Genomic DNA, 26,747 nt, shown 5'->3' on the forward strand with positions numbered 1-26,747 from the left:
GGACTGTTTTCTAGTCTCTCAAAATTTAATATCTTCCCTTCCTCTCATGCTCCTTCAGGAAGATAATCTTATGGATGGATGCTGCAAGCACTTAAGCACATGCTTAACTTTACCCATGGTAGTAGTCCTACTGAAGTCAATGGTACATCTTGCATGAATGAAGCTTAAGCACAAATATGCCAGCAAGATCAGGATCTAATCTCCTCCTTTAAAACTCAAGTATGGGAAAGATTGTGTCTGCCTTAACTCACTTTCAGTTGCTTTTTGACCTGCACCCTCTTCCAAACTGCCATGAATCCTAGTACCTTCTATCTGTTCTCTCAGAAAGTCAGTGGAAAGTATTCTTGGGTTTTCATGTGGTTTTAAGAAATCTTCAATAAAGACAGGTGCAAAGTACTTTGTTTTGGAAGGAAAAATCAAATGCACAGCTATAAAATGAGTAACTAGCCAGGAGGCAGTACTACTGTAAAGGATCTGGGGTTATAGTGGATCATCAATTGACTGAGTCAAGAATGTGATGCAGTTGTGAAAAAGGCTAATATCATTCTGGGATATATTAACAGAATTTTTATATGTAAGACATGGGAGGTAATTGTCCTGCTCTATTTGGCACTGATGGGGCCTCATTTGGAGTACTGTGTCCAATTCTGAGCACCACCATTTAGGAAAGATGTGGATAATTTGGAGAGAGTCCAGAGGAGAGCAACAAAAATGATAAAAATGTGTCATAAACTTGACTTATAGCCGGGTTAAAAAACAAGGTATTTTTAATCTTGAAAGACTGAGGTAGGACCTAAGTCTTCAAATATGTAAGTGGTACTTGCTCTAAAGAGGATGGGGATCAATTGTTTTCCATGTCCAGTGAAGGTAGGGCAAGAAGTTAATAGGCTTAAATCTACAGCAAGGGAGTTTTAGGTTAGAACATTTTCCCTAATATCTAACTCTAAAGGTAGTTAAATTCTGGAAGAGGCTTCCAAAGGAGGCTGTGGAATCCCTTCTCTGCGATGCCTTCTCAGGGTGCCCAGAACCATAAGCCACTGTGATGCCTCTGCCTCCATAGAGAGCTTTGCTGGTGCTTAAGCTGTGTCAGCTCTGATACACCAGCCAGCCTTACCAGCAAACTCCTTGAGACCCTGCCAGTCTAAATCTTGCCTTGCAGGTAACATTCAGTGAACCCCAGTTACCGGGCTCCCCAGAGAGGTCTAGGCAGTGTTCAGTTCCTCTCACTAGATACTCACATTGTCATAAACATACAGCTCAGGGTAACATGAAATCCCTCTTTATCTTGTAAAGGGTTAAGAAGCTCAGATAACCTGGTTGGTACCTGACCAAAAGGACCAATAAGGGGAGAAGATACTTTCAAATTTGTGGGGAAAGGTTTTTGTTTGTGTCTTTGTTTTGTTCTCTCAGAGTCAGCAAAGGAACCAGGGCAGGGCAAATGTATCTCCCTAAGCCATATCTGGACTAAGCATCTAGTATTGCAGAAATAGTAAGTAATAGCAAAGAAATGCATTAGATTATCTTTTGTTTTAGCTTGTGAATTTTCCCTGTGCTAAGAGGGAGGTTTATCCCTGTTTTTGTAACTTTAAACTTTTACCTAGAGGGGAAATCCTCTGTGTTTTTTAATCTGATTGCCCTATAAAGTTATCTTCCATCCTGATTTTACAGAGATGCTTCTTTTACTTTTTCTTTCTTTATAATAAAGTCTGGTGGGTGGTGGTTGTTGTGTGGTTGTTTTTTTTTTTTTAGTGCCCTAAAACCCAAGGGTCTGGTCTGTGCTCACCTTGTTACCTATTTGGTTGGTAGAGTATTCTCAAGCCTCCCCAGGAAAGGGGGTGAAGGGCTTGGGGGGGGATATTTTGGGGAAATAGGAACGCCAAGTGGTCCTTTTCCTGAATCTTTGTCTAACTCACTTGGTGGTGGCAGCATACTGTTCGAGGCCAAGGTTGAGTTTGTGCCTTGGGAAAGTTTTTAACCTAGCTGGTAAAAATAAGCTTTAAGGGGTCTTTCATGCAGGTCCCCACATCTGTACCTTAGAGTTTAGAGTGGGGAAGGAACCCTGAAGTTTCTCTCCAAAGAGACAGTGTGCACACCAGCCTTTTAGCTCAGTTGAGGATTAAAGTATAACCTCAGCTGAACTAACAGTATTTGATATCCAACACCCCCCTCCCCACCACCACCACTTCTTATTTATTTATTTATTTATTTATTAAATAGCTAGAGCTAGTTGGGAATTTTCCATCAGCATTTTCTGACAAAATGCAGTTTCTGCCAAAACAAAATTTTTCCATGCTTCAACTTTTCCCCATTAAAAATATTTAATTTTTTTATTTTTAAGTTTTTGACCCAGATTGGACTAGTTTTGTTCTATTGAACTATCCTGAAACATTTTATTTTCAAATGGTTAAAAACCCCACACTAGACTACATTTCCTTTTTAAGCACATTGGCATATGGAAGTTGGGGGTTGAGCCCTCATTGTTTCCTCCCTGGTTAGATGACCTCTTCCCTGAGGCACCATACAGCTTGGCAGCTGGTTATGCTGTGCATTGAGGGAGACTGTATCCTCCAGAGAATCAAGCCCACAGAAAGCAATGGGGGCCTTGAGCGACAGCTCCCATAAAACAGTGTGCAGCAGATAGAGCAATACTGCTTAATATTGATTTGAGCCATTAAACAAAACGAAACAATGATTTCAGCAATGCTGAAACATTTACATTAAAACATATTGACATTTCCCACCTTTTTTTTTCTCTTTAATTTCTGTTCTGCAAAATAATTTCAACTTTTTATCCCATCTGGCAGGAAGGAAATTCCAAAATTTCCTCAGCTCTACTTATTACTGGCTAGTTCTGGGGCTGCAAGTCACAGTACTAGCTCTGAAATTGGTTTTCAAGTTAGGGCATGGCTACACTTGCAGATGTAGAGCCCTGTGAGCTAAACCAGCCCTCGGAGACCACAGCAGGGAAAGCGCTGCCGTGGGTTCATGCTGTCAGCTGCAAGCGCAGTGGCATGGCCACATTTGCAGCACTTGCAGCGGTATTCAAAGCAGTGCATTATGAGCAGCTATCCCACAGAGCACCTCTTCCCATTCTGGTGCTGTGGCTTGTGGGAAGGGGGGGGCATGGGGCATCCTGGGTCCTGTCCCAGTGCCCCATGATGCATCACTTTGCATCCCAGCAATCCCTGTGCTTCCATTCACATTTGGTGCCATCTTTCAATGATTTTTGTTCTGTTCCCTTTCGGGCTGTAGGAATGGATCCCAAACTTGTGAGGAATATGCTGATGGATCTCACCAGCACATCACGAATTGCAGTCAAGTTACTCCTTAAGCTACAAAGTGACAGTGAGGAGTCCGATGTCAACTTGCATAACGCACACGACATGAGATTGCTTGTGGCATTCACGGACATGCTCACCACAGTGGAACTCCGCTTTTGGGCTTGGGGAAACAAGCACTCAGTGGTGGGATCACATCATGATGTACGTCTGGGATGAGGAGAGGTGGCTGTAGAACTTTCAGATGAGGAAAGCCACATTCATGGGACTGTGTGAGGAGCTCGCCCCCACCCTGCGGGCGCAGGGCGCGAGATTGAGAGCTGCCCTGCTGGTGGAGAAGCGGGTGGCTATTGCAATCTGGAAGCTGGCAACTCCAGACAGCTACCGATCGGTCGCGAACCAGTTTGGAGTGGGAAAGTTGGCATTGGAATCGTGTTGATGCAAGTTTGCAGGGTCATTAATCGCATCCAGCTCAGAAGAACCGTGACTCTAGGCAATGTGCATGACATTGTGGCTGGCTTTGCACAAATGGGTTTCCCTAACTGCAGAGGGGCAATAGATGGGATGCATATTCCAAGACTACCTAGCCTCTGAGTACATAAATCAGAAGGGGTATTTCTTAATGGTTCTCCAGGTGCTTTTGGATCACGGTGAGTGTTTATGGACACTAATGCAGGCTGGTCTGGAAAGGTGCATGACGCATGCATCTTTCGGAACCCCAGCCTGTTCAGGAAGCTGCAACCTGGGACTTTCTTCCCAGACCAGAAGATCACCTGTAGGGGAAGTCAAAATGCCCATTGTGATCTGTGGAGACCCTGCCTACCCCTTAATATCATGGCTCATGAAACCATACACAGGGAGCCTTTACAGCAGCAAGGAGCAGTTCAACAACAGCTGAGTCAGTGCAGAATGACTGAGTGTGCTTTTGGCCATTTAAAGGGCGGCTGGCACTGTCTGTATGGGAAGCTGGACCTGGCCGATGGCAACATCCTCACGGTTAGAGCCGCATGCTGTACCCTCCATAACATTTGTGAAGGGAAGGGTGAAAGCTTCACTCGGGCATGGAACTCGGAGGTTCAGCAGCTGGAGGCTGAATTTGAACAGCCAGAGACCCAGGGCTAGTAGAGGGGCCCAGCGCAGGGCTGCAAGGATTAGGGATGCCTTGAGGGAGCAATTCTATGATGAGAGCCACTAGTAATGTGTGGTGCCCTGCACAGGAATGAAGTGCAGTGGTTCCAATGCTAGTAGGCATCTGTGTTTGCTACGTATTGATAGGGAAAATTTGCCCCCCCTGTCCAGCCTAGGTTATTATTTGCTTGCAGCATTTATTGTATTAGGCCCAAAGGCCTATAGTCTAGACAACTGTTATATATAAAGCCAAGGTTTGCATTTCTGCTTTTAATATGTTTATCTGTACAGAGGGCATTCAGGGAAAATGAGGAACCAAAAGAAGGAAATAAGATAGGAGTGTTCAGCTTGTTTTTGCTTTCTGTATGAATTTTAGCTGGCATAAGTAACCGCAGAGAAAGGGTCTTAAGACTGGCAGACCACCAACGAAAACTGCCCAGAAACAATGAAAGGAAAAACCATATATGGAAGAAGATTGCAGTAGCTTGCTTATGTTATAAGTGTTACTCCCAAATAAGGGAATTTTAAGAAAATGCTAATTTGCGGTTTTAACCTATATAAGTGTGATAAGAATTGAAACAGGCAGAGGGGAGCTTAACCCTTATAGGGGAATACGCTACCTCTCTCCCTGCATGCATGCTTGTACTCTAATAAAGTGCCTCAGGCTGCCTGATTCTAAATTCAAAGGTGTGGTCAATTTTTCCACAACAATTTGGGGGCTCGTCCGGGATCCACAGATGACATCCCTGGATCGGAGGACCGCGGGCGGTTCCCTTCCAGACCCCGGGCCCATCTAACAGGTAAGAGACCTTTTGAAATCTCTAGAGGGGTCTGAAGGAGGACTGATCCGTAGGCTCCGGCTTGGGGTAAGTCACAAGCTGGATCTGAACTTTTAACATCAGGCAGGCCAGACGCCTTTTCTTGAGGTTGGTTTGACCCGTGTAAATCCCGGCGTGGTAACGAGTCCGGAGTTGGTTGGTTGGTTGTTTGGAAGTGCCGGCAAGCTCAAGCCTCGGACCCGCGCTCCTTTTCGTCCGAGGGAACTGATAGCCTTTTTTGGGGTTCGGGGGTCCCGGAGCCACCAGGTTGGGAGGGACCAGAGCAGTATTCGCCCTGGCGACTGTGCCAGGAACGTGCCTGTATGTGTGAAGGCCATGCGGCCAGTGTGATTGTCAGTTGTGGGAAGATGCCCCACAACCCTGCTTGAAGAGAGACTGTGGAAGCTTCCCCGACTGGCAGGCCTTGGTGAGTGGCTAACCAGTCAGGGTGCTTGTGTGTTCCCCATCCTGTTGCCCTTTACCCCTCCACGTCCCCATGATCCTGTGACCGCTCTTTGAGCACTGCCTTCACCGAAGGCCGCAGGGTCCCTTTGTTTCCCCCCCGGAGCTATAAGCTCCCTTCCCTTCTCGGAGAGGAGGGAAGCCCCAGGGAAACTGCACCGTCGGCTCAGAAGCTGCTGCAGCACCGTTGGCTTGAAGGCTGGTGCTCAGGGCTGAAGAGAGACGTGCGGAGACCACGGGCTTTTCTGTTAGCCCGCCCCCCTTACCCGCTCGCCCTGTAGGTTTAGCAGAGGCGGTATCCCGAGCCTCGGAACCTGCTCCCTTGTGTTCCTGCCATGGGCAGGTCGGTGGGCCACTGGTGATAGAACCGGGGCAGTCCTAATAAGCATTCCTTGTGTGATTGGCTTGAGTAGAACCAAGAGCTGGAGTGAGAATGGGGTCCGGAGGGTCAAAAGCCATTCCGGTCCCACCTAAAGGCACGCCTGCTGCTTATATGTATGTACATTATGGTTCGTTGACGTGTGAATATTTAGAGAAATGGAATTGGTATACTAGGGATGATTTGAAACTGCAGTTTCCCCTGGAGGGAAGTTTTGACCTTGACAAGATTGTACACCTCAGGGGTGCACTCCTTGTCAACGCCATGCTTGTGTTGTGAAGGTTGTTTTGTGTTGGTTATAGGTTTGGGGTTAGAACCCCCTCCGAGGTAGAAGCCACTATGGACCCTGGGAAGTGAGTAACCCCAGAGTGGCCCTAGAGATAAGGTTGGCCAAGGCTCTCGTCAGTAATAGGCAGACAGTGGAGGGGCCGTAAAACTAGCTGCCAGTAATTGGAGCTAAAAGCCCGTAGGTGTGTCAGTGAATCCTGAAATAATTAAGAGTTACACCCTGACTGATGGTGACAGGGGCGGAAGGGCACATGGTAAATGTGGTATGTTTTATTGTGTGTTTTGTCTACTGTGCTAGCATGTCTGTTAGGTGTTTTATATTTAGCCCTTTAGGGATGCCTGTCAGCTGGGTTGTAATTGTCTGCCCGGTATCCATAATGGGGGCATGGGGGAATCTAAGCAGATTCCCATGCCAGAGAAGGGCACTCCTGCCACGTATATATACCCAAATTATGGTCCTAGGAAGTAGATAGGAAGCTGCTGCCCAGCCCCCACAGGCCCCGAGGGTAAGACATATCAAAAAGATTTGTTTTGTGAATTAAATTCTGTAATCACCAAATGGTGTGTATCTGGATGTGTCTGATCCCGCTCACAATGAGGTCCTGACAGGTTTTCAGAAGGATACTCTACAGGAGCAGACCGACCCCGGCCCTTCCTCGTTGCAACAGGAACAGCTGGTTAAGGTCTCTCCCTCCCTGTGGGCATTGTGAGCTGATCATGCCAACCAGGTTGGGCACATTGGGGCTGCCCAACTGGCTGAAATTTTGCCTAAACCCAGCAAGACTATTTCCCAAAGTGTAGTAGAACCCTCTCTCAAAGTAGACCGAGAAGGGAATTTTACTATGCTGTTGATGCTGTTGTTTTTTTTACCTTTCCCATTGTCTGTAGCCCTGCTATTATTCTTTCTTATAATGTACCGGTGCTGAGGTGTTGTTATCGCCTCAAAAGAGGATTGTATCAAGTCCGGACATAGAAAAATGTTGTTATTAAATAAAATGCATCAAGATGTAATGTGGGTATGTAAATAGCTGTATATAAATAGATAAATGGGGGTTCAGTCAAAAGGCCCACCCTCCTTGCTAAATTGGTAGTGAAACAATGCCTGTGCCCATGAAAAGAACTAACGTAGCAAGAAAAAAAAAGGATCGGGCCCATATAAGCAGGCAACCGCAGTTTGAGGAAGTTAAAAGAAGGAAAGTTGGAACTTAACTCTGTAGTTATTGGAGGAAATTAAGCAATAAAACTATATACAATTATTAAGAGAAGGTGTTATGAAAAGAAAAATCTTGGTTTGTTTGCAGTCATTCCTTTGGGAGTGTCTGTGAATAATCCAGGCAAGAGGTTATTTAAGTAAAATCATTTGACTGTAAAAGATAGTAAATTTTGTTAAAACCACGTATGGTAGGTACAACCTGTGTTTTATAATAAATTGGTGTTGTTTTGGGGTTGTAAAAACAAACAAACAGAAACTAGTGTTAATTTTGGAATTTAGTATTTAATCCTTAAGGTAATGTAATGTGTTATAAAATTTTGGTAAAAGATTTTAAATCTGTTTTGGTAACAAATAGCAAATAAAAGCTGTAGTAAGTACCCCACACTAAGCCTTAAGGTGGCTCTATGCAATCAACGGTTACGTTGTCAAGGGAAAGCCAAAATGGATTGTGTTTTCCATTTAAAAATCAACATGTATTTAAAAACAGAAGTTAAAAGATAAAAACCATTAAAACCTGACCTGTCTATAAAACAAATACAGGAAATATGGGGAGTAATTTAAGTAATTCCTCAGTTTTGCCTGCAATCAGTAAGGAAAATTATTTAGATTAATTTTGTTTGAATGTTGTAATTGTAAGTATGTGTTAGTTTTAGTAAAATATTTTCTTGTAATAAGACAAATGCCAAAACTGCTGTAAAACTGTGAGTAGCAACAGTGATTATGAACTTAATGTACTGAAAAAAAATTATAACAAGTTGTGCAACTTCATAGATCTAGTATGGTTAAATGCCTTTTGAAGGCCACTCCCAATTGAAAGGCCTGATTAAGCTTTTCTACAATTTGTACCAGGGCACCTAATGCAACTATCAACAGCGCCCTGCTGGCTTTGATTTAGATGGACATTTATTTAATACATAACACAATGTTTAATTATTGCCAGAGACTAATTAAATGTGTTAGGCTTTTTATATACAGTAGCTCTGCTGCTTGCTGAAACCAGAAGGCTGAATCTACATGGAGGTCCACCAGTGAGAAACTACTCTGGCCTCATTCTGAAAGACCCTTATCAAATCCTGTTAATTGCCAACACCGCTGTAGAGTGTCGAGAACTGACTACCTGCCCATGTTTCTCACTGTAATGGCTCTCCGACTGATGATCGGTCTATCCTTCCTTCTGGCGTTGTTGCTCCTTCTAAACAGCAGGAGTGAAGGACAAGGTAAAAATGTGGCAACCTTTCCTTTGTCGGCTGACAGACCCACTGAGCCTTTGAATCTTGCTGAGAAAACAACCTCTCCACCTGAGGACATAATAAAGCCTCCAAGCAAGCAAGGTGATTGTGCTAGTAACCTCTCCCTTGCCGCCTCACTGCCGGACAGCTAAGTGAATTAAGACTACGAAATCTCGAAGAATAGCTTGCGGAAGCTAGCCAAAACTACCTGAAAATGAAACTTGTTAAAGACACCCTGCCTGAACCTGCGGATACTTCATGCCACCCGTTGCAGCCAGGAGATTGGGTCTACCTTAAGGTGCACCAGCGGAAATCCTCCCTGGAACCTCGGTGGAAGGGCCCTCACCAGGTGCTGTTGGTTACTCACATGGCGGTCAAGTACCAGGGATTCCCACGTTGGGTCCAGGCCTCTCACTGTAAAAAGGTTGCCCCACCTTTGGATCCCACTACGGCACCCTTCGTTCCTAAGGTTCAAAATCAAGTCACTAAAAAGGACTATAATCCAGTAGGAAATTCTTTAACACCTAAGCCCCAGGACGAGGAGCCAAGATATAATCTCAGGAAAAGACTTTAACGGAGAACTAGGAAAAGACTTATTTCCAATCTGTTAAGAGACTCATTGCAATGGCTGATCCAAGAGCAAAAATCAAAGAATCAGCCATGGTGCGAAAGTGGCTTATGCCGTCCCTTTGGTTTATTTGTGTAACTATGTTTTTTATTGCTTTTGAATCTTCATGATACCCTTATGTTTTTTTGGATGTCAGGGAAAGTTAATGCACCCGTTACCCCGATCCCTATAACATCTTTAAGTCCCCCCTTACGAAAGACCAAACCGATCTTGTACAAAACAAAACCGACCCCACCCACGAAGCCATGTCCAGCCCCAGTAAAGAAAAGGATAGCGCGGTCGGCTGAGGTGAGGAAGGGAATTACACCTTTGACCATGAAAGATATAGAGAATTGGCCCTGGTATAAAAGACGCAATATAGTCCACTGGCAGGGGGGAACATGTGGAATATATTCTTGGGAATGTGGTACCGAATGGCTGGCAGGATTTATCCCACAAGCTGCACATTGTACTAAGGGCCAAGTACCATACCCATGTCAAACTATTCCCTACTTGTTATCGGAACCTAATCCTTCCTTTTCAACAGCCCCAACAAGACAAATTGTTCCTACCCTCCATCCCCGCCCCCACCAAGAACACAACATGACCTTTGACGATTTTACATGGCCTAGGCCCTCTTCTATTAGCAATTTATTTTCTTATTGTTTAACCAAATTAGTTTTTTTGCTCAAGGCCACCTTTACCAGCGGGTAATGGAGTGGGAACCTTTGGGAACTGTACGTGTTCATTCTATTAACGTTTCTGTTTATTATAATACCACACCCACAAAAACCATTTCCTTTATGCAACAGTGGGGAAAGGATACAGATGCAATGTTATTCCCTGGCCTGTGTCAAACCCTTAATACCCAGGGTACCTTTTGTTTCCTAATCACCCAGGTGACAGTAGATGCTGTAACCACCCATAGACGATGTTCCACGCAAACCAAATTTTTGTGCAAAGAAACTTTCCCTCTCACTGAAAATATTATATGTACTCTTGTTCAATTTACCCCTACACATACTGTTAACGAGATCATATCTAAGCAGGGTGTACAAGTCCACCCCCAACAGTTGTGGTATGAACCTTTGGAAACTATTGATCCCGAGGGATTTAAATGGACTATACTTAATGCCACATTAGGGACTATTAGGTTTATATTGCTTTTGACTCATTTTCAAATTGCCACCATTTATCCTAATTGTACCCGGGGGGCGGCCATCCCACTAGTATTACAACGTGTTTGGATCCATAAGTCTAGGAAAAGGAGGGACCTTCCTAACGCATTGTGGAAGGGGGCAAATAGTGTTGCCTCCGCTTGGAGTGTCTATAAGACCTATCAACATGAAAATAGATTGGGACAATTGGAACAAGCAGCGGGTTTTATTACCGGGGCACAGATCACTGGGATCAAGGCCGGGGTTGGAGAACTACATTTAATCTCCACCCTTAGTGTCATCACCCACGACATGTTAAGCCAAATGATCCGGAGCGTTTCTGAAGCTGGGAAGGCATCGCAGTGGGACCACGCATGTGCAGAGGTACAAGAATTCCTTAATGCCCAATTAAATTCTATTCAAGAAGACCTCAAGCACCAAACTTGGCCCACTGCCCTTACAGATACTTCGGGCGTGCCACCTGACTTATGGCCATGGAAACATACATGGAGATTCTCAGGATGGAATTGCTTAAGCTCATATTGCTCCTTCCAGGCTTATGGTCCTGTGAAAGGTGTTTGGGCCCCCACCTACCGCATTCTCCCTGGACCTTGGGGAGGTTGCTTGTGGGACTGGGTAATCCACCGAGATGTGTGGGAAGTTAAGCCACCCCACGGCCCCAATCGGTTTTTGCTCGGTGCCACGGGAATAAGACCTGATCTTTGGATAGGATTGGGTAATTTGTGGACTTTATGGCCTTTAGAACCACCCCAATTGCAGTGTATTCGTAAGCTTAGCCCTGGAGAGATTATTACTATACATGAGCACATATGTTGGGAAGGTAGCGGAAACTTAACGAATCTCACTCCCCAGCCCATTATCCAAGCCAATAATAGTTGCATAATAGTTAACTCATTTCACTTAAGGGATTCAATTTTTAATTTAATTACTGACTCTGGCACGCATGCAATTTATTGGCCGGCGGAAAAAAAAAAATATCAACTTTCTTTGTCTTTTATTATTCCAGTTAATTGGACTGCCCTAGTATATGATCGATTTTCCTCTTTAATGTCTCTTTTACCACAAATTCAACACATTTCTCAACTACAAGGGCGGATTCACATCCTTGAAAACATATACAACACTGAACTGCATGCCTTTCAAACAACTCATAGAGTTACAACTCTCTGTACAGACACAGATATCCTTTGTTTTATTACTACCCATTTTTTTATAAGCCCTCTCCCCGGGTGACCCTCGTTCCATTGAGAGAAATAGATGTGGACCTTTGCCCCCCTGACTCCCTTCTTAACCTGAATATACGCCCCATTGCTGAAAGTAATTTTTTAGAGAACCTTCAGGAAATTGAAGTTATTAACCTAGACATTCAGGACCTAATGCATATTCAGGTCTAAATGGGTTGATGCCTATGAAAATAGGCATCAAAAAGGAGGGAATGATAGGGAAAATTTGCCCCCCCTGTCCAGCCTAGGTTATTATTTGCTTGCAGCATTTATTGTATTAGGCCCAAAGGCCTATAGTCTAGACAACTGTTATATATAAAGCCAAGGTTTGCATTTCTGCTTTTAATATGTTTATCTGTACAGAGGGCATTCAGGGAAAATGAGGAACCAAAAGAAGGAAATAAGATAGGAGTGTTCAGCTTGTTTTTGCTTTCTGTATGAATTTTAGCTGGCATAAGTAACCGCAGAGAAGGGGTCTTAAGACTGGCAGACCACCAACGAAAACTGCCCAGAAACAATGAAAGGAAAAACCATATATGGAAGAAGATTGCAGTAGCTTGCTTATGTTATAAGTGTTACTCCCAAATAAGGGAATTTTAAGAAAATGCTAATTTGCGGTTTTAACCTATATAAGTGTGATAAGAATTGAAACAGGCAGAGGGGAGCTTAACCCTTATAGGGGAATACGCTACCTCTCTCCCTGCATGCATGCTTGTACTCTAATAAAGTGCCTCAGGCTGCCTGATTCTAAATTCAAAGGTGTGGTCAATTTTTCCACAACAGTATGATGCACTGACTTGCAGGTCCTGTTGCTTTCCTGGGCTATGCTATCTTTTACTTAATGCAATAAAGAATGTTTGCAAAGCCAAAAAATTCATGTCTTGAAAAGAAACCCAACTGCTGGAGAAACACATATGGCATGACACATCTGTGCTGTGTGGGAGGAAGGAAGGGGGCAGGGTGAGGAATGGGACAATCACAGATTTGTGTTGTGTCCTGTTGTTATACTCAGCATTCCTGTCTGGAGTGCTGTGCAATGAGTGCTGCACTTCAGGCTGGCTTAAATGCATGGTAATGGGGGTTGAGTGAAGTGGGTAAAGGTCGTAGTTTGCAGGGCTGGGCAGTGAAGCTAAAGGTGTTGGAGACAGCTGGTGGCTATAAGAAACCAGAGGTTGAGGAAAGTGGGTTGGCGGTGACATGGGGGCACAAGGAAAGAGTTTGGGACAAGGGCTGCAGGGTGGGGTGGGTGCATATCTGCTGTCTGGAGTGCTATGAGAGCCTGCATCGAGTTCACTTGGTGCTCCGTAATGCTTAGGAGCCACTCCGTGCTTTGGTGCCAGCAATCTGCATTCTCCTGGCAGAGCCTCCTTTCAGTTTCGCACCACTCCTGTACTTCTTTATTTTCAGTAAGGGACTGCTGTATGACTTCATGCAGAAGATCCTCCTTGCTTCTTTGTGGACGCTTCCTGATTCTTTGTAGCCTTTTGGCCATTGATAACAAGGACGGCAGGCAGCTCAAGGTTGCATCTGTAAAGGCAAAATGCAACATTTAACAGAGGCAGTGTTGTTAACACTAGACAGAGCAATAATTCGGCCGAACTTGAAGACCAGCACAGTGCACACAATAGCAGAAAGTGCCCGTCCCAAAGTGAGCGCACATAACCCATAAGAGCCCTGAAATGGTGAGTACGCACAGGGGCGAGGGGGACTGATTGTTTCAGTGCTGTACTGTCGTCTAGGGTTCTGTGCCTTAGGGAGAGCTAACGGCTGCAGGGGGCCCCTATACTGAACTCTGTCCCCACATTTTCCACAGCATGAGTTCATCCTGGAAGATATCTCGCTCCTGAGGGTGACCTGGGAAGCAAGGGTTGGTCCCAGGGCTGGTAATCACTCTGGCCCCTTGGGAGTGGCACGATCAGCCAGGCCAGGACTTGCCCTGGCTGGGCTCCCTCAAGATGCACTTGCCTGGAGGGGCCCAGCCAAGCCCTCCACTCTATTTCCCCTACACACACCTGGCTGAGACTGGCCAGGCTTCTGCATCAGTCCCAGACAGCTCAGCGCCAGGGAGACAGGTGGGGCTTCACAAGTGGTGAGAAGCAGAGACTGTCCAGAGCTGGAGATGTACTGGGGTCTGCCAGGGGGCTGGGAGGAGCAGGGGGTGGGGCCAGGAGATGTAGAGGAGGTGTCGGCCAGCCAGCGGGCAGGCCGAGAGGAGCAAGTGGTGGGCAGGGGGAGTCAGCGACGCCTCAGGGGCAGTGTAAGCGGAGCAGGCCAGGGCCCCTTCTGAGCATGGGCCCAGCTCCATGGGGCCACTGGCGCCATTGTAAACCTGGCATTGGTGGTACGTACATGTTAGCCTTAGTGGGACAAGGAGCACAGTAGCTCTGCCAAGGAACCTGTGCAAGCGGCTTGCCCAGCTTCTGCATGAGATCTTCGATGAGATCACTGAGGCCGATTACCGCCATGTGAGAGAGCATATCAACGCCCTATTCTGCATCTAGGCATGCATGCAGCCCTAGCCCTTCTTTCTGCAACCCCCCTCAGCCCAAGAGCCTGCACTGAACTACCTCCCCAAAATAAAAGCCGCTTACCGGGCACCTCTGCTGCTGTTTGTTCTTCCACAAGCACCGTCTGCTGTGACTGACTACCTTCCTCCTGGCTTGAAAACAACTCCTGGCTGCATGCATCTAGGGATGCTGGGCCATTCTCTGACTCTCCTCCTCCTCAGCACCCTCGCTCCCACTTTCCTTGTTGAACTCTGGGCTGCCACAGCCTCTGAAGTGTCCGTGATGGTCTTCAGAGTGGAGGTGGGGTTGCCCCCAAGTATCTCGTCCAGCTCTTTATAGAACCGGCAGGTTGTGGGCACAGCACCGGAGCGGCGGTTTGCCTCCTGTGCTTTGTGGTAGGCATGCCGCAGCTCCTTCACTTTAACCCTGTACTGCACTGCATCCTGGTCATGGCCCCTTTCTATCATAGTCCTTGATATCTGCTCGTAGGTATCATAATTCCTATGGCTGGAGCACAGCTGGGAATGGACAGCTTCCTCCCCCCAAACACTGATGAGGTCCAGCACCTCGCCATTGCTCCATACTGGGGATTGCCTGGCACGTGGAGGTATGGTCACCTGGAAAGATGCACTGAGAGCACTACACACCTTGCTGAGCAAACAGGAAGGGGAATTTCAAAATTCCCAGAGAATTTAAAGGGCAGGTCTGACGGTTGGTCACCTGAGGGCAGGGCAGTAGAGTTCAAAGTGATGTACACATTGAAATGCTCCTCCTGCCAATGTAACTCCCTGCTATGCCAACATAATAAACCCACCTCCATGAGAGTGGGGCTATGGCGATGCAGTGTCTGTGTAGACACTGACAGTGGCTGTTGGCTGTCATTCTTGTCAATTTCACTACTGGAGCCATGAAATTGACAAGAAAAGTGGGCCTCTGGAGTACAGCTGCCCACCAGGTCCCAGCTGAAGCAAGAAACCCGGGGCAGCTTCCCTCACCCCCACTTCCCACTGAGAACCAGAGCCGTGAAATTGTTAAGGCTGCTGGGCTCCTGGCAAGGAGCAGAGCTGAGATGCCGGGACAGCTGGACTCCGCTTCCTGGGGGTCAGATGCCCCTGGCAGCTTGCTTCCGGCGGGAACCAGGAAGGGGACAGGGAGCACACCCAGAGCTTGTGGAACAGCTGGATTGAGTGTCAAGGAGTTTAGTATGACTGATGTGTGAACACACTGGCGCACAATATTCAGCTGCAGAATATACTAAGGCAATTGTTGTGGTTCATAGAGTCCATGGATTAGAGCCTCATGATGTTCCAGCCCATCTGAAAGGTATAACACAGGACCTAGCCTTAGTGCGGGTGTTCTCAAGGTGTTGTCGAAAGGTTAAACTCCGATCCAGTGTAATGCCAAGATACTTTGGGTTAGCCTCCTGGCTGATGCTCTCACCTCAGAACTGCACATCAAATTGGGTATTAGCCATTTTATTGTTGAGATGGAAAGTGGTTACCCTGCGGGGGTTTTGGGTTAGCCCTAAATTTCCAGTGGTGGAAATAATCAGCCATTGTGCTAAGATCTTGGGTTAGGCTGCAGCTACTGATATGAAGGCTTGTATGCTGAACAGCTTGGGCAATGTCATCTGCATACATGAATTTCCTTGACTCTCGCAAGCTCCCCACAGACCAGGACACACCAAATAAAAGCAGCACAAGACCCTGCCAGAACAACAGATGCTAAACCTGCTGATGCATCTCTACTGCTACAATGATCAACACCACCCACAACACGACTTTGAAGATCCATCGGTCCTACAGATGCCTACATAACATGTGGTATACCTCCATCCAGTGCACTAAATGCCCCAACAACAACTATGTGGGTGAAAACAGACAATCACTATGCTCTCAAATGAACTCACAGGAAAACGATGAAAGACAAAAACAACCTAGCACCTCTGGGTGAACACTTTTCACAGTCCTCATCCTCAAAGAAAAACTGCAGAACACTTTCAAAAGATGAGCCTTGGAGCTTAAATTCATTACTCTGCTAGACACCAAAGTTCATGGACTGAACACAGACATAGAATTTATTATAACAATCTGTAACCCAGTAACCTTCTTTTTGTCCTCTGACTGCAGCAGAGGTGTTAACAGGTCACTCTACCTTGAATGGTCCCTTACAGTATATACTAGCTACTTCTGCTAAACAATCTACCCATCTTGCATTTTGCTGTGAGGCTGGGAGTTCCTTTCCCAGTCCTGAAGAAGAATTCTGTGGCTCAAAAGCTTGTCTCTCACCAACAAAAGTTGGCCCAATAAAAGATATTGCCTTACCCACCTTGTCTCTCTTACAGTATCTGAAGCAGAGCCAGAAATTCTATAGCTAGGACTGTATTTTTTCTTCTCAGCTAGCAATGGGTCAAAAGTGGTTTCCATCAATTGTTCACTTTAGCATAGTTTTCCCCCTGATCAACACTGGCTTCCTGCCCTCTCTTTAATCCCAAGGATTTGGATGTTCTTGCTTTTGTTTGGTTTTCTAAAATGTCTAACTAAAGACAAGGTGGGTGAGGTATTTAAAATGTGTAACCGCATACTGTGGACTGTCTTTTCAACTCAATGGAACATGTAACCATGCTGGTTAACTACATTAGCTGGAAGTTTCAGCCTCATTAAGCAAGGAGAGACAAACTTACTCTGAGTGTCACAGCTAAATACAAGGTGGAACAAATCTGTGACACTGAGTATGTTTCCCAGATCTGAAGAAAAGCTCTGTGTAAGCTTGAAAGTTTGTCTTTCTCAACAGCACAAGTTGGTCCAATAAACGATATCACCTCCCCCACCTTCTCTCTCTAACAGCCTGGGACCAACACTGCTATAATAACACCACATATAGCTAAAGTACTGCATTTTTCTTGCTTAGAGAGGCTGAAACTTCCAGCTAATGTGCTTAACCAGCATGGTTACATGCAGTCCATTGATTTAAAAGGACATTCTACAGCAGTGGTTTTCTAACTTTTGTACTGGTGCCCCCTTTCACACAGCAAGCCTCTGTGTGCTCCCCCCCCCCCGAAATTAAAAACATTTTTATATATATTTAACACCATTATAAATGCTGGAGGCAAAGCAGGGTTTGGGGGTGGGGGCTGACAGCTTGTGACCTCTCCCTCCCCCCCATAATAACCTCATGACCTCCTGAGGGGGTCCCGACCCCCACTTTGAGAACCCCTGTTCTACAGGATGAGGTTACAAATTTTATATATTCCAATAAAGCACTGTTCTACCAACTTTGGTTTTCCTTCTGTTCCCCCCACGGAGGGACTGAACACTCTGGCCCGAATCCAGCAAAGCACTTAAGCATATACTTCACTTTAAGGGAGTGAATATCTTAGTGACTTCAATGGTCCTACTCACTTGCCTAAAGTTAAGTATGTGGATCAGTGCTTTGATGGATCAGGGCTAGATTGCTTAACTTGCAGGATTGAGTTCTTACTGCATCTCAGTGTAGGACTTTCTCCACCTGTGAAAGGTTACAAGAAATTTTAGTTTAAGCAAGCCCAGTTTTGTAAGGTGCCCTGGTTATACTCAAACCCTGCTTTGGCTGAGATTCTATATTGAAACTCAGGGCTTGGCTACACTTACAAATTTGCAGCGCTGCAGCAGGGTGTGAAAACACACCCTCTGCAGCGCTGCAAATTGCGGCGCTACAAAGCGCCAGTGTAGTCAAAGCCCCAGCGCTGTCCGTTATTCCCCACAGGGAAGTGGAGTACGGACAGCGCTGGGAGAGTTTTCTCCCAGCGCTGGCGCTTTGACTACACTTAGCGCTTCAAAGCGCTGCCGCAGCAGCGCTTTGAAGTTTAAGTGTAGCCATAGTCAACGTTGCAGCTAGGCTGACCAGATAGCAAATGTGAAAAATCAGGACAGAGGTTGGGGGTAATAGGCACCTATATAAGAAAAAGCCCCAAATCAGGACATCTGGTCACCCTATTTGCAGCAGAACCTTTACACCAGGGGTTCTCAAACTGGGGGTTGGGACCCCTCAGGGTCATGAGGTTATTACACGGGGGGAGGGGGGTCACAAGCTGTCAACCTCCACCCCAAATCCCACTTTGTATCCAGCATTTATAATGGTGTTAAATATATTTAAAAATGTTTTTAATTTATAAGGGAGGGTCACACTCAGAGGCTTGCTATGTGAAAGGGGTCACCAGTACAAAAGTTTGAAAGCCACTGCTTTACACCATTCCAGCCTACACCACTCCCCCAGCAGCAGAATCTTCATCAACACCCATGTGTGATGAAAAATTTATTCTGTGTTTCAGTAAGACTGTTATAATTTCTCTCCTGCTTCTAAAATGCCTCCCCTTCTTCCTATTGTCTGAGTTTGGCAGTCCTAGCCCGGTAACTGCAGAAAGCTTTAACACCTCATTTTTCATCTCATGCATTTTCACAGTGACCTTTCCTTTTTTTTAATAACTGGGCTCCCCCCCCCCTTTTTTTTTAAATGTATAAAGGAAGTCTGAAAGTTGCTTTGTTTTTTACAGTTTAATTTTAATACAGCTTGCATTTTATATGGAAACTTCTACTCCCTCCCCCAAAACAATCTCGTTTTCCTAGGCTTTGCAGGAAGACTCTGAGGAGGTCTCAGCACATTGCCCGTAAGCTCCAATCCCGCTGTGTGCAGGAACAGCAACAAAGGCAGCTTTTATTCAATGTGACCTGCTCACGGAAGTGAAATAAGCGCCCCCAAACCCAACCCACGAGTTTTAAGCAGCTCCCATCCGCTGTGTAACTCCGGCTGTCCCAGGAGCAGCAGGGCCCGAGCGCTCCCGCCAGCCCGGGGCTGCCCGTAGGGTCGGGCTCGTGTCCAATGCAAAACCAGAGGGATCCGTGTGAGCCGCCAGGAGCCCCCGCCCCAGTACAGCAGCAGCGGGGGGTGGAGGGGCTCGGGCTCCGCGCCCTTCCGGGCAGGAGCCGCTCCGGGGCGTGCAGCTGCAGTGCGGGGCTAGGGCGCCTTGGCCGTGCGCTGCAGCAGCGGGAGTCTAGGCTCCCCCACAGGCTGAGAGCGGCCAGGCCTGAGGGGCCCCGAACTGGGAGCCCTGCGGCCCCTCTGTCACCATCCCCTACGCTGGGGGGGGGGGCGGCTCCCTGCATTCAGCCGTGGTGGCCTTTGTTCATACTCCTTATGCGCATGCGCTCCACAACCACCATTTTGTGGCGCTCGACGAGCGAGGTGCTTCACCCCCCCGCACAGCACCTGCCCAGACGAAACCGGGTAGAGGCTGAGTCTACGGGTGCGTGCGCATGCGCTGTAGGGGGAGGGGCGGGGCTGGGTCAAGAAGAGGGTCCTGATAGCGCGCGTGGTGCTGTTGCGTGCGTGTTGTTTGTGCGCATGCGCTGTTGTTGGGCCGGAGCTGCGCTCTCCCCCCGCCATTACCCCCAGTTGCTGGAGAGGCGCGCGGCTCTTGACCCCTCCCCTGCTGTGACCCAGCGGTGCTAACGGTCGCGCTGTCCCCGCAGAGCCCGCGCTATGGGGGACGTGAAGAACTTCCTGTACGCCTGGTGCGGCAAGAGGAAGGTGACGCCGACCTACGAGATCCGCGCCGTGGGCAACAAGAACCGGCAGAAGTTCATGTGCGAGGTGCGGACCTGGGCGCGGCGGGCCCCTCACCGCGGCGTCGGAGCGGTCCCGGCGCCTGTTCTGCGCGGCTCGTCTCCACACACCGGCCCGGCAGCCGCAGGCGCGGGGTGTAACCGCCCAGGGCAGGGCCGGGCCGGGCCGGGCCTGGAGCGTAGCTGCGCAGGTTGACGTTAAGGGGCCAGTCAAGGATGCTGCCAGCACCGCCCGGCCATGGGCTCCCGCTCCCTGCAGCCCCCCGCTCAGGGCTCCCGCCTGGCTTCCCCACGGCCAGGAAAGGAGCATTGGCTCTAGGGCCATTTTGCTACCTCATCCTTTTCCTCTTCTCACCCTAAAAGTGGGAGCGGTGCCTGGGTCGCTCTGCTTGCAGGCCCAGCCCTTTCATGTATTGTGTCACCACCTTGGAAAATTCACTAATTACCATGAGTGGCCTTATTAGTGTAATTAGCCAGCTTCTGCCACTTCACGTTTGTTGGCTGAGCAAAACCAGACTCTATGCTCAGTTTATCTATAGAGCAAAGAACTGGTTGAGGCAACCAGTGACACGTCCCAGCATAACAAACCCCATTTCAGCCCAGCTGTTGTCCCAATAAAAATGTTGACATTCTGAATGACTTGCTGCCCCCAGAGGCAGAAAAGAAATAATGGTGAAGGGGTGTGGGGTATGTGCACAGCCTTTGGCATAGCTAAAAGCTGCTAGTACTTAAAAAGTTAAGTCCCATTTATCATTTTTAAGGTCAGGCTTGACAAAGCCCTGGCTGGGATGATTTAGTTGGGGATTGGTCCTGCTTTGAGCAGGGGGTTGGACTAGATGGCCTCCTGAGGTCCCTTCCAACCCTGAGATTCTATGATATCAGCTCTGGGGAAGATGCTCAGCTAGCAGGGGAGCCAGGAGTGAACAGAAACAGCTGAGAGTCCATTGGAATTGGTTGGGTGTTCACATGGTGAGATTTTTATGTTGTAAACATTTACCTGAGGGTCAGTTTTTTGTCGGTTGCAGGTTCGGGTGGAAGGTTTTAACTACACTGGAATGGGCAATTCCACAAACAAGAAAGATGCACAGAGCAATGCTGCTAGGGACTTCCTTAATTACTTAGTTCGGTTGAATGAAATCAAGAGTGAAGAAATTCCAGCTTTAGGGGTAAGTGTCTTTGTCCCTGTCAGTCATGTAGGAGAGCAGGTTTGATTCTCTCAGGTGGTAACTTGTAATGTGCTGCTAGGTAGGTTGCTAGCAGCACAGATTGAATCTGGGATCTCTGGATCTAAATGTCAGAGCCACTCCTCCTGGAAGAGGAAAGCCTAAGGTGAGGTAGAAGACCCAGGCTTTCTACCTCAGCCTGAGGCAAGGTAGAAGACCCAGGAACAGGGGCTGTTGGAGAGACAGATAGCATGGGGCTGCTGGGGGGGGGGTGTCAGATGGGGGCTCATAAGGGCTAGTGAGGGAGGACAGACTGGGGCAGGGGCTGAATGAGAGAGGAGGCACAGGGCAACATGGTGATGGGGGTGGGGTTGGCTGGTTGGGGGCACAGACACACATGAGGACAGAGGGAGGGGTGCAGGACCACATGGGGATGGGGGGGAGTGGGTGTCTGAGTAGGGGTGGAGGGACACATGGAGTTGCAGGAATACATGGGGAGAGAGGCAGATGTGCCTGACTGAATGGGAAAGGCTAGGGGTCCTCCAGGGTCTCCACGGGAGAAGCTCCTTAACGATCGCTTCTCTTCTCCCCAAACCCCTGTTCCATACTTTTCCCACCCATACCCAACCACCCTCCAAATTCACACCCAGGCTCCTTCCCAGAAATTTACTTCTTTCCCTCAGCTCCTCTGTTACCTCTGACTCCCCAAAGTCTTTGTATTGCTTCTGAGGGATGTGGGAAATTCAGTTCAGTTCAGTTCTGTATTGTAGTTTAAATGAATTATTACTCAGAGTTCTGTATTAATATGCCTAGTAAGGAATCTGTTTGTCAAAAAACATTTCTTGAATCTTTTTTTGTTGTCTGTATTGTTACAGACGTTCTTGCTGACAGGTATTTTGAAATAAATGACCACAAATAATTTAAACTGGTGTGATTATATTGTGGTGTTTTGACAAATAAAATATGCAGAATTTTTAACTTTTTGTGCAGAATTCCCCTAGGAGTATATACTGGAGGAGATTGCAGGAGCTAGTCTCTTATGACTGCTCTAATAGTTTTATAAGCTATTTTTCATCGTTGTGTCATGAAACCAGTAATGGGTTACGGTCCTCTGCCATATTGCCCTTTTCCTGTGAAGCAGTGGCTTTCTGCTGCTTTTAGGCTGTCTTTCCCTTTGGATACCTCTGGCACTGGTCATAGTTTGGTCAAGCGGTTGTGATGTAAGAGTGTCAAGTACTGTATGTGTCTGCCATAGGACACTGAATATCAGCTGTAAATTGATGGTAATCTTGTCTTTTGGTCTGTTGCTCATAGCTTTGCTGAGGCATTGGAGCAATCTGTAGACCCAGGCAAACAGTTATGTATCATTTTTGCCTGGTTAGAGTCTAGACCCCATAGTTGTGAAGATTATTTTTAATGGAAGTTTATGATCAGAAGAAATTTGTAGCTTTGATCATCCTATTCATCAGGAAAAGCTTCCTGCTTACTACTGGTGAGTGAATTTTCAAGCCCTGATTTATTATAGGCAGGGTTGGCAGCACCTGAGAAACCTCTGTGAGATGAGAGGGTCATCTTATCCCTATTTTACAGATGGAGAATTGTGGCACAGAGAGAGTAGGGTCAAGAGTAGTTATTAATCTTGAGTGCCCATTTTGAGGCCCCTGGGACCTGTCTTTTCAGAATATTTAGCATTATAAAACAGGCTTCCATTGACTTCAGTACTTCTACAAATCAGATCCTGGGTCTCAAGTCAGGCACTCAGAAATTGAGGAACATTCAGTTAATGACCACCTGTGAAAAGTGTGGTTTAAGTAACTTGCTTAGCATCATGTAGGTACTCTGTGGTATAGGCAAGGCTAGAATCTGTTTCTCCAGGCAGCATTCACTTGCACTAACCATGAGACTATACTTTATCTTCCTTCAGTCCTCTACTTCATTCACTGTGCACCTTGTAATGGTACTGGTCAAGATGGTCAGAAGAGGAAATTGACCACAGGAGGGGGCTTGCAGGGGGTTGCTTTGCAACTGTGGGCCTACTTCTGATCCCTAGTGCAGTCATGTCTCTGAGCAGTTTTCCCCTGGGCAGTGTCCATTGACTCCTTGGATGTCTTTGAGCAGTCATGGGTGCGGTCAGGGATTCTCTGCTCGGTGTCCCCTTCCAGTTCCCTGATTTTTCACTCCTATCTCTGTTTTTTTCATTTGTTGTCCCCAGTATTCAGTTGTGGCCTAGGTTCACAGTCCTCCTCCCCCCTAGCCGGGGGGAAGGCCTTTAGCTACTGGTGGGCTTAGGCCCGCTGTGTCCTGGAACCCGCAATAGGTACTCATTTTCCAACTTTTACAGCAAATGAAGAATGGTGTTTTAGGGACAAATCTCCTTCACTACACAACATTCCTAGAGCAGATCCTTTCTGCTAGCTGAATGGGCTGAGATCCTGTTGGAAAACTATATGTGATTGTGTAATTAGACTATCATAATGCATATGTATAATGGGGCTGAATTAAGGTTGTCTAGCTAACTGCTTAACTTTTGAGTGCTTGACTTTTGCAATATTAATAATGTTCTTTTTATGTGTAATTATACAGTGCATTCAGTGTATCCTGTTTATCATGGATATAAGCCATGGGCCATAAACACACATTTTTCCTGTCGCTTGAAGCAACTAGGAATGTTAAATTGTGAGTTTTAGTAGGACACCTGACAAAGTTTAAATGCTCAGCAGTCAAGCTTTTTAATGTTTTAAATGGAAGCTTCTGACAACAATGTTATATAGTGAGCATATCTTTAAGTTGTATGACAACTTTTCTGACATGAGTGTTGAGTGAAAAGTTCTGTCATTTTATATGAAGTTGGTGGCATTGCCATTCATGGGCTGTTTCCCTTCCCCAGGCAGGAGCTGCTGATGCTCCGGATGGAATAGTGCCTGAAGCACGGGGAGATGCTGGTGAACGTGTTTCTACTCTGGGCGGACCTCTTCCTCCACATTTGGCACTGAAGAGTGAAACAGGTAAGACTTGAATATCTGTAACTTTTTCATTATATTTATATATAGATATATACACACACACACGTACACGTGGAATATTTTTTACCTTATAGTATCAATGTCTCCTATGTGTGTTTCTTCATAAAGAAAATAACTAAAAGTAATTGAGCATTTCTGAGGCATGGCTGGGAACAGTTCAGATTTTTCTTTCCTCTTCAGAGCACCTGACTTCTCTGCATCTCACAATTGTTAGGAGAGGGGTTAACTTTTTTTTTCCGCCATTAGGTGGTGGTCCGGCTCCTGGAGTTGGAAGCTCTGGCTATGGTGGGGCTCAGTGGGACCGTGGAGCCAATCTGAAGGATTACTATTCAAGGAAGGAGGAGCAGGAGGCACAGGCTGTAAGTTAACCTATCTAATTCTACTTTAGCTCTGAAACAAGTGTTTTCCACACCTTTTAATGATTGATTAGAGTTTGCAGCCAGGCTTGTAATTTTTGAGTTCAGTATTTTGTAACTTTTTAACTGGCAGAAGATCTATCAGTGAAGAAACTAGCTGGTTACTGTTAACATCCAACACATTGCTAACCACTGTAAATAATTTACTATCTTAAATTAGTAACAGAATAATTCTGGGTACACTGATGGTCAGATTGTCCTCGTATCAACATTATTATTGTTTATACAGACTCTTTGCTATGGCAGTCTGCGGAAATAGTCTTGAGGCCGTAAAGACACTTAGATTTCTTGTGAAAATTCCTGACTCTTCTGTGGCACGCTGACCAATTACTTGGGAAATTCAACTTTTATATTTTGTTTTAAACATACTTATAACAAAACTTTACAGTTAAAGCCAGTAAATTTAAATTGTTTTCAATATTAGACCTTGGAGTCAGAAGAAGTGGACTTAAATGCTGGTCTTCATGGAAATTGGACCTTGGAGAATGCTAAGGCGCGTCTGAACCAGTTTTTCCAAAAGGAGAAGGTCCAGGGAGAATATAAATACACTCAAGTGGGGCCTGATCACAACAGGTTTGCTAGTTTCACTCATATCCTTCTGTAACGAGGGTTAGAAACATTTGTGGGCAAGAGGAATCCTTTCTGGGAGCCAGCCTATTGATCTAGTTTGTAGTACTCTGCAGCCCTATGTGGGAAAGCTTTGTTCCTTAGTCAGTAGCTCTTTAAAAAAAGGCAATGAGCAGTAGTCCCTGGAAAGAGGGGATTGTGCCTCATGTTAATCTTCAGCAGCTCCTTTTTTCCTTTCTCAGTTGATTTTAAAAAATGCCTTTGGCTTTGCAGTGTCCTATCCAGTGTGTTAGAAGAATGGTGACTGTGGTTCTGGTCCTTGGGAGGGAGGGGGAAGAGATCCTTGACATTGGGATGTGGATGACACCGTGGAGAAATCTTTGCCTGATGATTTTGGCGCTTGCTTAAAGAAATGCCTTTTGTTTTGCATTTTATAGTGGTAATATTGCTATGATCTGGGTAACTGGGAGGTCTCAGTTTGATTGCTAGGCAATTATCCCAGCAGTAAATAATCATTTGTGCTACTCACTATAAAATGCATTAAGGAAACATTAATTTGATGTATAATGCTTAAATTAGGTTAAGCAGGGAATGTATCTAATGGAGACTTAACAATTGTTACGCTAGAGCTGGTTGAAAATTTCCATTGGAATATGCTGATTCAGTGGAATCAGTGTTCTGTGGGAATGTGTTGTGATAGCATTGAAAAGTTTTGGCAGAAACCAGGAAGTCTGGCCAACCTGGTTTTCTGCCAACCGGTCAGGGTCCCAGGCTGCTTGGCTCCCTGGGGAGTGAGCTAGCAAGTTGAAAAATTCTATTTCATTTCTTCTGAAATGGAATTCTTACCATTCTGTGGAAAAATTCACAATTTTGAGTTTTCATCCAAACTTGGGACATGTTTTAATTTTTTTCCCCCCCCCACTTCTCCTCCTTCCTCCCCCCCCCCCCCCCCCCCCCCCCCAAAAAAAAAAAGTGAAACTTTTTGTGGCAGGGAAAGTCTGTTTTCTTTCTTACTGGAATCTTTTTGTGGTGAGAGACGCTATACTTTTTTTTTTTTTTTTAATATATCAGTTCTGTATAAATAAGCCTTTTGGAAAGCTGCTGTGCCCTTTGCCATCCTAAATGTGTTCTCTGAAGGTTATGCTATTATCAAGAGAGACAGCTGGATTTTTGTTTTCTCTGATTCCAATATCCCTTGGTCTACACTCAGAAGATTGCCAGGAACTCTGAAGTACCTCTCCAGTCAATTCCTATTAATGGTGGGAAATTTCATAAAAATCTTTTTCAGATATACGAACACATTATGTGTTTGACATCAAGATACCCCGGTACTCATGTAAACCTTGTATTGGCATTGCTTCAAGTCAGTTCACTTCCATTTCAGTTTCCAAATGTTGAGCACTTACCTCTTTCAAATCAATGGGGTGAGGATTAACTGTATACTACTGAGTACATATAAAATTCAGGTTCTAAGTGTTGTTCAGCAGAGTGTTTACTTCTGTAATCTGCAGGTTGCTGTTCGTGTATGTGGTGGTATGGATTCCTTGTGGGTGGAGACCTTAAAATCCATGTAGTTGAGGAAAGTGGGGGTGGTGGTTGGTACTGGTATGTTTCTCAGCCTGCTTGCTGTTCTTCCAAAGAGCATTCCAGGGTGTAGTATTTATTACT

The 26,747-nt window shown here is 46.1% G+C and overlaps 2 protein-coding genes across 5 annotated transcripts in view; both read left to right on the top strand.

The window, feature by feature from the left end:
- Positions 1 to 4,613: 4,613 nt before the first annotated feature.
- Positions 4,614 to 12,555, top strand: LOC120370787. Of its 4 annotated transcripts, none has more exons than XM_039485987.1 (2): positions 4,614 to 6,181; positions 8,542 to 12,555. In XM_039485987.1, exon 2 carries the CDS (start codon positions 10,116 to 10,118, stop codon positions 11,811 to 11,813), a length of 1,698 nt encoding a protein of 565 aa, XP_039341921.1. In that variant the 5' UTR covers positions 4,614 to 6,181; positions 8,542 to 10,115; the 3' UTR covers positions 11,814 to 12,555. The 4 variants fall into 4 exon arrangements, with proteins under 4 accessions (XP_039341921.1, XP_039341922.1, XP_039341923.1 ...); XM_039485988.1 differs by having other exon boundaries at positions 4,614 to 5,206; positions 8,416 to 12,555; XM_039485989.1 differs by having other exon boundaries at positions 4,614 to 5,206; positions 8,527 to 12,555.
- A 7,126-nt stretch (positions 12,556 to 19,681) lies between these two features.
- The window catches only part of DHX9 (DExH-box helicase 9), a 41,836-nt gene continuing 34,770 nt past the window's right edge, over positions 19,682 to 26,747 (top strand). Inside the window, 5 exon segments of the mRNA XM_039484460.1 lie at positions 19,682 to 19,938; positions 20,936 to 21,076; positions 23,961 to 24,078; positions 24,343 to 24,455; positions 24,937 to 25,085. Coding sequence (XP_039340394.1) covers positions 19,828 to 19,938; positions 20,936 to 21,076; positions 23,961 to 24,078; positions 24,343 to 24,455; positions 24,937 to 25,085 — 632 coding nt within the window. The 5' untranslated portion in view covers positions 19,682 to 19,827.

The sequence above is a fragment of the Mauremys reevesii genome, linkage group 8 (assembly GCF_016161935.1).
Source record: "Mauremys reevesii isolate NIE-2019 linkage group 8, ASM1616193v1, whole genome shotgun sequence".
Lineage (NCBI taxonomy): Eukaryota > Metazoa > Chordata > Testudines > Geoemydidae > Mauremys > Mauremys reevesii.